Raw genomic sequence first — 16,070 nt, 5'->3', positions numbered from 1 at the left:
AACCCTACATGGGTCTTGGTTTAGATTTCCGTCTGATTCTATGATCATTTGTATTTGAGCCGGTTTTCTCACGATGTTCTCCTTCACCATCATCCAGGGACTGATTTACACTGCTATGTTAGGTTCATAATTATTATATGCACGATTGAGAGTGCCTTACCTGTTAGGAGCCACCCATAACATCCTTATGGCTTGTTTGGACCTACAATACATATACATACAATCATTGTTTGAGGGTAGGTGTAAAAACAAAATAAAATTTCTTCAATAAACATTTTATTATTAACGGTTTTTTACATGGCCATTAGGTATCACATTTTTTATCTTTATTAATTAAAATGGCTTATTCATTAATATTATTAGGATAAAGGAAGTATGTATAAATGTGATGCATATATAAAAAATATGTAGTGTAAACCATAGTTACGTAACGATTTTTTTAATCTGATTCTATTTACACCACTGAAATATATCCAAGAAGAATAATAGTTAATGATTCCATATATTAAAAAATTCAGTTTAAAAAAAAACAGCGTAAATAAACCAGTTATAAAAAGTTGGAAATTTTTAATGGCGTAAAATGAGTAATCTGAACTATGACTTACATCCGTGATTTTACTAAAATCACTAAGGGAAAACTTTGTTATATAGAGGAGTTTGTACTAAAACTAAATGCAATAAATTGGCTATTTACATATTGTTGTATGCTTACTATAATGTGTAAGGTATTAAAAAAAATTCAATTCAAATGTTATGTTTCATTAAATTTAGTGCGAACTGCGAAAAAATCACATGTTTTTCAGTTTATCCGCACTAATAATAAAATTCAGAGTCAAGACTTAGGACAACATCACTCAGCGCTAAGTGTGACTCCCGTACGTCAAAAACATATTGAATTTTAACGTAGTGAGTCATGTCAAGTCTTCGGAGTTTCATAATGGGGCCGTTCAAGTATTACGTAAGCAAATTTACTACAATTACAAACCCCCCCCCCCCCCTCCCTCTTGTCAGCAAAAGTAAGCAAAGCTCTCAAAAATAATAGTACATAAACGTATTAATTGTACGTAGGAATCCTTAATGCATTTCGTTTTCAAGCATAGACAATGAGTGAGACATGTGCAAAAACCGTAAATAATTACTGTTGACGTAATCACCAAATAAAGATATCAAAGAACGCCCCATCCCCCCCCTCCCCCTCCCCCCTACAGTGCTTACGTAATACTTGAACGGCACCAATATGCATGAAACATATCTAACGTGTAGTCTCCCAATTAAGATATATCGTTGCATCCTTACACAAAGCGAAAACTTTTATAACTATCGATTAAAATATTCCATTTTAATATAGTGGAGTATTTAGACGACTTATAACTACTGGCATACTTCCATAGAGCAAAAAAAGACATTATAGTACGTAGTGAGTGAGAGAGTAAAGAGAGAGAACATTGCAATTACAGGGTTATTTACCTATTATAAATCCCGAATATTTTGCATCAAGCTTTTTGTAGGCTAGAACAAGCTGCTCTATGGATTTTAGCCACACTTTGAGCTTAAAAAAATACATTCATTTATATCACTTTGTCGGCATCTCGATGTTAAAATATATGGATGACTAGTTTATTAATGTTTTACATAATTCATATATTATTTAGCATAGGGAAGCACTATTTATGCGCATACGCACCCTTTATACTACTGCATGTGAGACTGGTCTTTAAGGTATTCAATTCAATTGATTATAATATTACTTGTTTTGTTTATATATTTTCCAAACGTAATTCTTCTATTGCGTTGGATTAACACTTCTGGGAACTTGGCTAATAATTGATGGGGTTTTTTCAGTTTTTTTTTTAATTTTGAGAATTCTTTCGAGCTACCGACATCGCGAGCTTAAACTAAATTTTTCCCATAATACTTATATGTCCTCGAGGACGTATCAAAAAATATTTTTTTTTAATTTTTGTACATTTATTTTAGACTAGGACTATTTGGATGACTGAAGTGGTGGGTACACAATTGAAGTGCAGAAATAATATCAAAACAGAATGACTACAAATTAGTGGCCGTGATAAATACCTGATTTAAACGCGTTTACACAATTATCTTTTTTTTTTAAATTGAAGTTAACCACCACGCGTTATTTCTAAGTATGTATTAAAAAAATGATTAATCGATCCAGAAAATAACGTATTTTTATCACATTTTCTTAAATTATTTTTCTCAGTATTCCCGCGACTTATTCTTGCCATCAAGTAGTCTAGCAGTAGTGCGTCATTAGGGCCATAAGTAGTATCCCACCGAGTAGCGCTGCCAGGTGTTTGAGGGATTCCCACCGGTCTTCCTCTCTTAGCAAGTCGGGTAAGACGGTGATGAGGGCAATGTGAAGGAACCCGCCTGCTGTAAAGGGGGTTATCCATGATGTACGGGCCTCTGGAAATAAACATTTTTATTATATTATATATAGTCTCTCAGCGGGGCTACTCTGCAAAACCTATGATCATATAGAGATAAATTCAGACTGTCGATTACAATAGGTTCGAACCTACGACCTCAAAATGACTTTTAAAACAGTGTAGCATTTGGAATTTGGTAAAAAAAATCATACCTATAGCATTACTGGCTCCACTGAAGATGACAGCCGTCATGGCGCCGATCAGACCAGCCGATGCCGTGGCCTGGTAATAAGTTCGTATTTCTTTTTAATAAACTAATAATAATATATACATAGCATAGCATAAAGCATATTTCCTTAATAAGATTGTAATCTAAAATTAAAAGGATATTTAACACGAAAGATCTTTTTAAACTCACCAATTGTGCTTTAGCCGCCTCCCAACGTGAGAATCCACTCTTCAAAAGGATAGCGAAGTCACCCACTTCATGAGGTATTTCGTGAACTAAAACATTTGTTAAATAAAGATAAAACAATATTCTCTAAGTATTTTATTAAAATAACTTTTACAGATTTAAAGAAAACACTTTCTCAACGGATTGAAGTAATGTATTATTATAAACTTATAATTATTTTATATAAAAAAAAAATCCGACGTTTCGCGTGCTTTACAGCGTGCGTGGTCACGGTGACTGAAGACAAAAGGTGTTGAATGTCAAAAGTATCACAGCTGTAGAGAAAGTTGTGTTATTTATTGAGTCATTAAATTATGTAAATAATTATAAGTTTTTAATAATAAGACATAGCTTCAATCCGTTTAAAAAGTGTTTTCTTTAAAAGATAAAATAACTAAAAAATTGTACGAGAAATGAATAATATACATTAAAACGTTTTAAGACTTCCTAGAAAGCTTAAAGCTTTTCCCTTTAAGAGCATTATGAAACAGTATTCAAGTAGTTTAAATCTAAATATATTATAAATAAATGAGCAGTGTTGGCCTAGTGGCTTCAGCGTGCGACTCATCCCTGAGGTCGTAGGTTCGATCCCGGCTGGACCAATGGACTTTTTTCTATGTGCGCATTTAACATTAGCTCGAACGGTGAAGGAAAACATCGTCAGGAAACCGGCTTGCCTTAGGCCTAAAAAGTCGACGGCGTGTGTCAGGCACAGAAGGCTGATCATCTACTTGTCTATTAGATTAACAAATGATCATTATACAGACACAGAAATTTGAGGCCGAGGCCTAAAAAGGTTATAGCATTATTGTTTTTTTTTTTCGAAGTGAAAGTCGCAATTCATATTATTGTTTATTATTAGAAAATTTGAACAAAACATAAATGTCAAAATTTAAGTTCCATATTCAAATTAGTATCTGAAGTCACAATATGTTCCATATTCAAATTCGTATCTGAAGTCACAATATGTTCCATATTCAAATTCGTATCTGAAGTCACAATATGGTAATGAGCGCTGTCAGAGCTTCATACCAAAAAGATGGTTTGACAAATAGGTTTAAGTTTAATTGACGGTCTTTAATGCCACAGATTCTAATTAGTTAATAGCGGTATCACTCACCAAGTATAGCAAACGTGGTGAGTAATCCCACTCTGAATCCCACCAGGAAGGATCCGCCAACAGCCAAACCGTGCGTGAAGTTGTCTATAGAGTTCGCCATTAAATTTAAGTATCCCGCAACCTGAAATAAATAATATTCATGTTAAATACAGATAACACAACTTTCTCTGCAGCTGTGATACTTTTGACATTTAACACCTTTTGTCTTCAGTCACCGTGACCACGCACGCTGAAAAGTTTTTTTAGAATTATGTAAATAATAATAAGTTTTTAATCATAATACATAGCTTTAATCCGTTCAAAAAGCGTTTTTCTTAATATTAATGTTTCTTTGTAAACAAATAAATATTAAACGAAATTCTTTTACAGATATAAATTAATTTATTACGCCACGATTGGTTCTAGTCTGACTTTTTAAAGAGTATTAAAAATTTCCTAATTCCTTCTGCAAAAACCAACATTTACGTTCAGACACTTTTCTTTCGAATTGTTCGCGATTTTAGAGAATTAAGAGGATGAGTAGATCTCTGGAGCTGGATATATTCGGCAGTGAGCTGATCGATTTTAAAGAAAGCGCTGTTTTGCTGGTAATTTTATTTTATCTTGTATATTTTATTTGCAACGTTTATCTAAATTACCAAACATTTTAGATAAAACAGTTTGTAACATACACCGTAGATTAGTACTATGCATGACGTGGTAAACTATAAATAAATAAAGATTGAAATTGTTTGTTTTGTTTTGCTGCCTAAACTCGTTTAACGTTACTGTTAATTGCGTATATGTCGTAGTAAAGTAGTTAAATCAGAGAGTTAACTGAATCTCTAGACAGTTAAATAAGTGTCGGTATTCAAAAAAAGTCGCTAGCATTTTGATTTAAATAAAGCAGCGTCAAAAACGTTTAACTATCTGTCTGACCGAAAGCCAGCGTGTTGATTAACAATGTAAGACAAGACTCCGCCATGATTATTTCCTTTGTTATTGACGTGACATCACATGACGTGGAATAAAGTGATACCTGTATCTTATATTCTATAATAAACATATATTTTTTTTACTGTAGCGATATGATAGTGTTTCTCTCTCTCTCTTAGAAAGCAAGCCAGTTATTTTTATTTATTTCCCATTGAACAGTGTGGTGTTGCGACGATTATTTTTGTTGAGTGTATAGAGGTTATTTGTGCAATTAATAATAAAAAAATATTATTAATTGCATTAAAATTAATTAAACTAAATTATTACAATTCCTTCACTAAATAATCAAAAGGAACTTCGTTCCATGCGGTTGTCCCTTGACACTTCTCAAGTTTTTATTTTATTATTTTAGTACGATTATAATTAGTCTTTTGTTAAAATAGCTTTTACACATTAAGAAAAACACTTTTTGAACGGAATTATGTAAATAATTATAAGTTTTTTTTATAATAATACATAGCTTTAATCCGTTCATAAAGTGTTTTTCACAAATTTATTTTGACCGCATGCCGAAATTCGACATTTTAAGTGCCAACTCTCGATTGTCACTCGCCAACCTTGATTGGTCAAGGCAACTAAAATGTAACAAATTCTCGATTTTTATACAGGACAGTGCATTCGGGCAGGAGGATCACCTGATGCTAAGTGCTGCTGTCCTTAGGGACCGTTCAAGTATTACGTCACGCAATTTTCGAAGATTCTTGGCGATTCTTTCATGGGGGGAGGCCCCATGAAACGTGTCGTAACGTTTTCTGTATCCAATAGTTCAACGTTTCGTGACCACCCCCAGTAGTCACCTTATACCTAAAACTTACCATTGTGTGGTGTAAGGTCCTGGAAACTGCAAAATAATATTAACAATAACGCGTAATTCAATCCCCACCCTGCATCATAAGTTTTAGAAGAGGACCCCCTCCCCCCCAAATTCGTTACGTAATACTTGAACGCTCCCTTAGGCACTCTTAATAGCAAAGGTTTGAGAAGGAGAATAAATATCAAAGGATTATTATGGGTTCTACTACATACTTTTGGGTGCATCTTTCGTCTGTAGTTACAACACGCAGTAACTATCCTAAGAATATAAAATTTTAAATACAAGGTAAAAATCCTCACATCTTTCTTCTCGCTCTTTTCCTTAGTAGTAGTTGCCTGTAGTGTTTTCTCCCTCGCCTCACGTAACAAACACCTTCCCATCCATCTGCTCCCTTTACACTTCACTACACCGTTGTTACCGTTAACACTACTGCAGCAGCCACCACCTGAAGATATAAAAAATATATTATGGAATGTCATGTACTGTTTGGTTTGGTTCTTGATATAGGATACCATTCAAGTATTATGTAAGCACTATAGGGGGCTGGGGGAGGGGGCTGTGTTTGATTTTCTTCTTGGTTTCTTTCTTGGTGATTACATCAAGGGTAATTAGTTTCGTTTTACACAGTATACCCACAGTTTGTCTATGCTTGAAAACGAAATAGACTTTCGAGGATTCGGTCAAAAAAATAATAGTTAAGACGCCCAACAACGCTGAACGTAGCATAACTTCTATATATAATAGTAAAGTTTCAAATATGTAGTTTATATACGAAGTTGTTATTACTGAATTAAACAAAAACTTACCTTTAGTATTATTATTAAAAATGCATGTATCGTAGAGCTGTTTGGCTGTTACACCATTACCACAGACCGCACCCTTTTGTTTCCTCTCAGCTTGCAGTAGCTTCTCTATCTCTTCTATCTCTATGTGTTGTACAGAGCTCTTTTCCTCTTCTTCTTCACCAGCAGCGAAGAGTTTTTCCACAATTATGAAGACAAGCATCCCCATCAGACACCAGAGACCGCATTTCATTGATACGTGTTCACCATCTAAAACGTATGGTAATTGACATAAACAAAAAAGAACACTTATCCTCCTAAATATTCTTTTAATCGGTCAAAAAGACAATACTTTACTGGATTTAACTGCATTTATAGCCAGTTCTTCTCTTCCGTTCTACGCCCTTGATTTGAGAAATGTAAAATTAAAAGCATTTAATGTATATTTCTTTTTTTGACGTTCATTGTGTTACCTATATGAATACATGATTTTTGACTTTAACTTTACTAACATTACAAATTAATAGAAGCAGCTGGAAGAGGTCTATGTGATATACGTATTAGATTAAATTAGGTTATGTAACTAAACCAAATGTTTTTATATATTATACTGGGATTCAGCAATAAAGGCTTAATATTAATACGCATTATATATTTATCTATTTAGCAAATAACAATAAAAGCGAAGAGGAGACAATGGTATACAGCGAGCATTAGATTACAATGCATCTTTGAAAGTTGACACAACGGATTGCATTGTTTATGATTTGCAAAACCAAAGACTTGATTTTATCTGTCTTTACTTTGGCAATAAATTTCGCGACATTTTTTCCATAGAACAGAGGGTAATCGAGCTCACCAATGCTTTATTGATACCGCCGCCCATGAACACCCTCAATGCCAGGGGGCTCGCGGAACTTTTAAGAATTGGTACACTCTTTTCATGAAGGACCCTAAGTCGAATTAGTCCTACATAGTGATAGTGCGCGGCAAAAACTGATTCAAAAAACGCTTAGTTAATCGTCGCGATAATACGGCTGAAATTTTGTATTCTGCCTCGAGATCCGATGATGAAACTCAACTGCGGGCATTAATCCAAACAACGCCTCTGAGCACTCACCGTGGTACATGGGGTGGAAGATGCAAACATTCCCTTCCATCTTTCTTACTCACAGATTCGAAGAGCAATATTTTCCAAATTTTGCAATTAGTTATCATTTACAATCGTAGTTTTTATGATTAAAGAGAATAGTTGCTAAGTTAATGGTGGGTCAAAGATGTTTCACTACCTTCCATGTAGTGTAGTATATTGTTAATAAAAATATATAAGTTTATAATAAAACCACCTTACGGAGATGGATCAGAGCAGTAATGCGTTTTGCTCGGTCATCGACCCACGTGTCAATAAACTTGAAGATAAGCAAAGGATAAAAATATATTACAAAGTATATACTAAAATGCGCTTTGATTTTCTTTATTATGGTATCTATATAATATTCTATATCAGCCTGCATTATTGAAAATATTATGTATTGTTTGAATGACAAAGTTAGTTGGTCGGTGGTGAAATCCGACAGACAAAAATAGACGAAAAAATTGAGAACAATTTCGTTACAAATACGTATAGAATGAATGAAAAAAAATATAGAAATTATTGATTTTCGAACTGTGCTCATAAAAAATGACAGGTTTTATTTGTGATAAAAAATTTATCATAATTTCAGAAAACATATAATTGCTCTATATCCACAGATTGATAAATTGTTATTCCTATTCAATGTTGACGTATTTGTCTAGCGATATTAACATTTACTTTTAATTGCACTTGAAACACAAAACCTCAATGAATCATTCAATCAAATGACTGTATGTAATAGAGTTTAAATGGTTGATAAATTTGCAACACAAAACTTCAACGAACAACACTACCATAATAGTAACGCGTTGCTATAATTTATACAGAATTTAATTTATATTGGCTTTTCTTACGAAAATTATTTTATAGTTCACGTAAATTCTTCTTTCTTCACGTAATTCTTTTGGTAAAGAAGTGATCTGACGAGGCTATAAAGGTTTCACAGTTTGTATTCCATTGAATAGGATCCAAAACTACTGGAACACTTTGAATTCCAATACTTTTAGCATCTCACATTAAATCTAAAGAAAAAGCTATTAAATATTTATAAAAATGTAACCAGTACCAATAAAAATCCCTATATATGTCTAAAACATATGTCATAAATCTAGCCGTGCGAATAGTATAGTATTTTGTAATCAAATCAACGAGTACGAAAAATGGTTTAAAAATGTTACAGTCAAGTGCCAAAAGTCAATACCTGCATTATATTAACATAATATTCATGAATCTAACAAAAACTATGAATATTCAATAAGAAAAACACCTTATCATCCACATTTGTATACTTAAACCATTTATCGCATGTAGATAGTATATCATCTGCTGCCTACCTCCGAAATCATGTTAATCCATGCTTTATTGTATTTATTTTAGGCGTAGTTGAAGCTTATATAAATTTAAGGAAAATTAACAAATAATATCGTTTCCGGCAAATAAGTTCGCGCAGGCACTAAAGTTGTTTTATCATTTTCATACTGACCTTAAAACCTTCAGTACCTACAGATAATAATAAAACACAAGTTTTATTTGCTAAAGTTCTTCAAAATCTAAGCTCCGATTTGTAGTTCTTAACAAGGAGATGAAGTGGTAATGATAGATTAGTTTAAATGGTCTATTTACTGTATAAAAAATCCGGAATTCCAGCGATTTCCGTATCAGCGCATTCATAGCAGTGGCATTGAATTGTTTCGATTCAAATGTATTGAACTTGCGGGCATATTTACATATTACGTCAATAACAATGATTCTCTATCGGTAGAAGGATGATTATTCAACAATATTAGACCCTATTTACAACTTATAAGAATAGAATAATAGCGAGTAGAGCTTTCTATGAAGAACATAAAGACATTCAATATTTTCAGACAAAGTTAAAGTTTTCTTATCTCCACAAAGTAACTTGTCGTTCGTAACTACCAACTACGCTACAGGTTATACATTTTTATCAAAAATATTCTTAAAAGAGATTCATGTGTGATAATAATACTTTTTATCACACCATGACGCCATAAATCGACAATTATAAGCCTCAAGACTAATTTAAAAGGCTTCCAACACACACCTTTGACATCATCACTTACCTTTGGTACTGTTAAGGTCATGTTGCCATGCTTCTGGTAAAAGGTGGAGGAAGACATCCCCTAGCAAACCACCCACGGCGAAACTTAACAGGATCCTTAACGTCGCCGCACCAGCTGGAAAGTATAAAAACTTTCTGATTATTGTTGACATGATTTTAATGCTGAAATTTCAAATGAAAACAACATCATAAACCTTCACGTTGGTTAGCGTATAAATATCTTGTGTTTGTCTAAACTACTAATTAAAATCACCGATTTATACTTCTACTCATAATAATAATCTAAATTAATGACTATGTAATCGAAAATATAAAAGATTACCTTTATCATCCGTGTCATCGTAAGAATTATTACCAATTTATGGACGTAAAGTGATTTGATAGCATCTATTGGTTTTATCGCAAGATTAAAAAGTTTTGATTTGTAATACGTGTTTGCTTTCGTAGTATTTATCAATAAAAAAATATAAAAAATCAGTGGCGCTACAACTGTATTAGGTCTGGGCCTCAGATTTCTATATCTGTTTCATGATCATTTGTCAAAGTAATAGGCGAGTAGGTGTTCGATATTTGGGTTTAAGGAAATCCGATGATTTCCTTCAACGTTCGGACGAATGTTAAAGGCGCACATAGAGGTATTGTCTATAGGTACTATATAATAGTCGATATAATATAATAGTCTATAAGAGTCACGCGCTGATACCAAAACTGCTCGTATTGCACTAGTATTTATTTACATATATATAATTAAATAGCGATTAAAAATGCATATCGAATTGGTCCTAGTACCGTCTTGGCTTTATTTATACTACCGTACCGAGTTTGTTACCATGATTACCATTTTCTACCCGTAAAAAGCAGTCTACGGTTTATATGGTCTTTAGTTTTATTAGCAAGAAATTTTAATAATTATATTCTTAAACGACAGACCCCAATTTCCTCACATTTATGTACAAATAGGCACGTGACTGATGACAAAATTTTATCACTATTTGAGATTTGAGAACAGCTGTGCGCTGTAGTTTCACCTGCATTAATTTAGATTAATTTTAAAGTTTAAACCAATTGTGAAAAATTACGGCGTTGAAACATACAGAGCTGTACCATAAAAATAAATATAGTTGATTGAGTATTTTATATCTGTAATGTATCTTTGTATCAAACGACATTTGCTTTTTGGAGTATCTTTTCATCCGTGTTATTTATGTTCCAGGAAGCTGAAATTACGGACATTTATTCATATTTAATGCAGTGTTGGCCAGGTCTGCGACATTGCACAAATGGACATTCTTTCCATTGTCGCACAGGTAACATTAAACACTCGCTCGAACCTCATTAGGAAACGTTCAGGAACAAAACGAATATACCTACTTACATATTTAAAAAAATATGCTTATAAAACATAGAAAGCTGAGACGAGTCCCAGACGTAAAAGGTTGTAGCGTCATTGATATATATTCATCTTTAATACATATAAAACAGCGATCATTTAAAGATACGAGAACAAAGAAGTATTTTAAAATAGGTTGCAATGTCGGTCAACCGTCAATATTACCACTGAAGAGAATGATTACCACTTATCTCTCACGTAGAGATAACTATAGATAACTTTAACGAAGGTTAAATTAACAGGTTTAGAATCAAACCGTACGACTAAACTACATACAAGAATATTTATTATGGGGATTTTCCTTCATAGGCCTAAGATGCTTATCTTTATAGAACTGAAAGGGATATAGGGATAGTTATAATCAAATCCTTAACACAAGAAACTAAAAAGCAACAACCGTGCTTCGCTGAATTGAATACTCATAAAAAGATAATGTTAATTCCTAAGATTCGATAAGAGGAATCTAAAAAAAGACGAAAGTTTCTGAAACAGGTTTGATGATTAGCATCTGTGGCACTCGTGATAGACTACAGAGGGTCAGTGCGTTATCCTTAAGATACCTATGACATTACACTCACTGTCCAACTCTAAAGTTATTATAATAATTTTTATATTTATAAACTAGCTGGCTATGCGAATTTCGTTTTGCCTTAATATATTTCTTTACTTAAGCCTACCCGATAGAGTTCGCTTTTCCAGAATAAAAGTCGAAGACGAAATTATTGTCTCCATTGAATCCTTGCTCAGACTTCGAAGTATGAATTTATAAAAATTACTCGAATTGATCCAGCCTTGTTCATAATGAATTGATATTTATAAAGATAGATGTTATATCATTTAATAATACGGGGATGTACCTTATGGCTGCAATAATAGCCGATAAAAATGTTGAGAATTGGTTTATTGAAGTTTAAATATACACATAATCAATACACCAACTTAAATTATGAATTATAGTACTAAAAATACTGTCATAGATAATAAATATCACGTCTTTATGATAATTAACGCGTATTTTAGTTCGAAAATCGACTGTAAACGAATCTTATTGCTAGGGTAATCGTAGTTTAAATATAAATGTTATTGTATGAAATATTTTTTTTAGTGAATAATTTTACACGACAGCTGTTAATGTAATATATATCTTACAAGTTATTTTCTTCAAGTAATCATGTTTGTACAATTATTCAATGTTTCACATCACGTAGTGGTTATCTCGGCATGCCAATTTTGGAGTTATCTTCTTTGATCCCTTAATTTTTTCTAATATTGCTATCAATGGTGAAACTTGTACTTTTCTTTTAAATGAGATTTTAATAGTCATTGGATTCTTGTAATATAATGTACCGTAACAGTTAAATATACAAAAACTAGGCAGAGATCATACCTTTAAACAGCATACAGAATTTAACACACATAATAGATTTCAATGTTGTTATTGTACATAGCACAGTTTTTATGGAATTGAGTAATTCTATTGAGTATAATATATTTTTATTAAAAGGAAAAGTTCATTTTTGCTTTGAATTATGTTTTAGTAGACTAGACATTAATGCTCTCTCCATGCTAGTCATTATAAATATATTTTAAAGCGGCTATTTTAACAATAATACTTAATATACTATGTACATTTATTATAAATTGAAATATGCTATGTCATAGCCTAATACAATGTTGCAAGCATTTATCAGTCAGATAGATATCGGCAATCTCGAGAGAAATCATTCAACATTGCTTAATTTTCTTTCAAACTGATAGAGGTCATACTAAAATTTCCTAACTATAGTATGTATGTAATATATTTTTATAAGTATATACATAATATAGTTAGGTTATATATGATATATTCATATCATACCATATATGTTTAAAATGGATGCTGGACATTGTACTTTTTAAGTAACCTAATAATTCCCCAAAAACAACATCTGAATTATATATTTTCTTTATAATAACTCCAAATACCATTGTTTTAACATTTACAGCCACTACACACCACCACAAGAAAAGAGTATTATGTACTTGTGAGCTTTAGAAGCCGATTATACTGAAGAACAGGATATTCATGATATTTGAACAAGATATTTTCCATATTTGCATCTCTAATTAGAGATACAACATCAGCATCACCAAGTCATACAAATGAAAATGTATGGTACGGTCATAATAATTTATTAAAAGATACAGTACAATTAACTTTCTAGTGTGGAGGAAAACTGATAATAGCAATTAAAACTGTTATCGGTCAAGCTATAAACCTTTTGATAAACTGTATTGGTCTTTATGTTGCTTCCTGTAATTAAGGAAATTATTTCATAAACATGAATTAGTTCCCATTATTGTCATGATCATGGTAAATAACTTAAAAGTTGGTATAAGTCGCAAATGGAAGTAATTTTTATACAAAAAGAACTTATTCAGATTAATACATGTTGATGAATAAGATCAAGATTTTTCTCTTTATAATTATTATAAATGTATTTTTTCAATAAAGGATTAAATTCCCAATTACAAAGACAATTAAAACATCAAATACTAATATTTTTACAAATAATGAAGTTATCAACATTTACTTTTTTACAAATAAGATTACATGTATAATTAGAGATTTTCTCTCCATGATAACAATTATAATTCTTAAATTAATTTCAACCTCTATGTTGTTTATAATATCTAATATCAATTCTTACTTTTTTCAATATTTAATAGATAAAAATGTTTGGTTACTGTTAGTAAATAGCTTTCTTATCTCTGTTCCTATTGTGTTTGTGTAAATAATTCATATTTTATCAGAATGTAGGTAATTTGGTCAAGCATGTATGATTGATATGGTCCATTGTGCAGTTTTGAAAAGATCATGTAAATAGGGTGTGGATAAACCTCATAAACTCCAAAAGGGGCTAAACACATTACAGCTTGTGCTTTGTTTTTGTTTATTATTTATGGGCAAGTAGATAATGACTATTTTTACCTTCCCACAAGTTATATTTAATACATAAAAAATTACAGCTATAGTGTAACATATAAGTATATTTTGGTTCTTGGTGCTTGTAATTAATAGCAATTATCAACAATGAACAAATTTTTGTTATTAATAAACTCTTTGTTATAGTGTCGCACGTGCACGGCTAATAATAATGAAAATCTGTCAAATGTAATGACTTGTGTTAAAAGGAAATTAAAAATAGATTTGAACTAAAATAAAACCTACCTCCATCTTTAAACGACGCTGTTTCGTTAATTGGGATGATCAGTAGTGGCAAAATTCCACTGAGTCCAACCAATACGGAAGCTAGAGCCGCGAACAACCATGGATGTTCATCTAATTCTTCAACAAAACTATAGAAATATTCTGGAAAAATTCCCGCCACTACAGCTTCTCCGGTTTCCATTCTTATTTATTAGTAATAAACTTCCGCGGAAAATGGTCCTTAGTAAACAAAGGTTTTATCACAAGACAACAAATATTCTATCGTTTCATTATTTATTATAATGCCGCGCCGCGGATACGAAATAATCTTCACTGAGACTGAAATCGTTCGCGACCTTATCAAATTATCAGTCCACAGATTGCCAATTCCAATAACATCCCAAGCACAAGATAATATTAATACTAAGGCATTTCTTAACAAAGTTCAATAATTCCTAATTCCATTTTATCGGAAGGGAACTTAATTCTATAGCTATTACGTATAGACACCTCGAAGTCGAACGACTCAAACTCCGAACGCGATTTCACGCAGCACGATATACGATTGTTTGAGAAACCTAGCCAATCTTGTTTGTATTTAATATGTCAAAAGTGAAATAATTGAGAAACATCAAAGTCAAAGTCTAATATCTCGCTGTCATATATTATGACTTTGAAATTTACAGTTCAAAGTACAATAGAAATAAATGACAGACAGATGAAGAAACCAACCTAAAATATCTAGGAGGTTTACACCTCGACGCGTATGTTTTAGTTTTCTAAATATGGTTATGTTTCATTTCTTTAAAATGAATTTCTATTCATAATGGATTGCGCTAATTTCTAGGATTATTATAGCTAAATAGTTAAAATTGAAGAAAATGGTTAGCATAAGATGGCTACTTATATTTGCTATTTATTTACCAATCTATTCTTATTAAACTTTATTACTTATCTGAAAAGTTAGTTGAGCCTATTTGGGTAAACATTGATAAATCATCTTTTGTTGTAGAATTTATTTGGTATGAGTGTTGATATTTTACTGCTGATATTTGTATAAGATTTAGCAGGCGACTGTATTACAGAATTGATTACATTAATGTTACGAGCTAGGGGATCGGATAGAAAATGCCGTGAATTTATTCAAGGGTTTATTTCTTGAAAAATCAATGAGGAATTTATGGGCACAAATTAATTGCAGAGATGCACTTATAACACACAAAAACAATCACTTATTACTTCACTTTTGCACACTTCACACTGTACTTTATCACTTGTATTCACTTTATTCGTACTTTATCGCTTCGGTGTTTCTTTCTTGGTATCGCATTCAAAACTAAAGTTGACTGGTCGCGTTTCGGCTCGCTTATATATCCCCGGGAATAATTCTAAACAATATTCGAGAACTCTCTAGGCGGGATAGCTATTGAGTAGCGATTGCCCAATTCTAGAACGTCCGTACTCTTTGTCTCTTTCGCACGTTGCTCCGTCCTTGTCGTACGGCCTTCTAGAGTGCTCAGTCTAGATTCGAGAAAGTTCCGATCCTCTCTCTCTCTCTCGTATCATTTCGTCTTTATCCCACACCTAGAAAGTTCGGTCTAGAATATTCCTCCATCAAAGGGGTATAACTAGGCCTGAAAACGGGTCTCCTGAAAACTGCACCACTCGACTACACATGTTCTGAAACTGACTGAAAACTAGAGTAACATTACGGAAATTACAATTTTATAATAT

At 32.3% G+C, this 16,070-nt stretch overlaps 1 protein-coding gene across 1 annotated transcript; it reads right to left on the bottom strand.

Moving 5' to 3' along the window:
- Window positions 1-1,784: 1,784 nt before the first annotated feature.
- Window positions 1,785-14,916, bottom strand: LOC123720071 (zinc transporter ZIP13 homolog). Its single transcript, XM_045676528.1, has 8 exons — window positions 14,358-14,916; window positions 9,758-9,871; window positions 6,563-6,808; window positions 6,056-6,201; window positions 3,968-4,088; window positions 2,812-2,897; window positions 2,606-2,675; window positions 1,785-2,430 (listed from the first exon to the last, which is right to left on the bottom strand). Exons 1-8 carry the CDS (start codon window positions 14,536-14,538, stop codon window positions 2,258-2,260), a joined length of 1,137 nt encoding a protein of 378 aa, XP_045532484.1. The 5' UTR covers window positions 14,539-14,916; the 3' UTR covers window positions 1,785-2,257.
- Between the last annotated feature and the right edge of the window lie 1,154 nt (window positions 14,917-16,070).

The sequence above is a fragment of the Pieris brassicae genome, chromosome 2 (genome assembly GCF_905147105.1).
Source record: "Pieris brassicae chromosome 2, ilPieBrab1.1, whole genome shotgun sequence".
Taxonomy (NCBI): domain Eukaryota; kingdom Metazoa; phylum Arthropoda; class Insecta; order Lepidoptera; family Pieridae; genus Pieris; species Pieris brassicae.
This window is presented reverse-complemented; position numbering and strand designations above follow the sequence as displayed.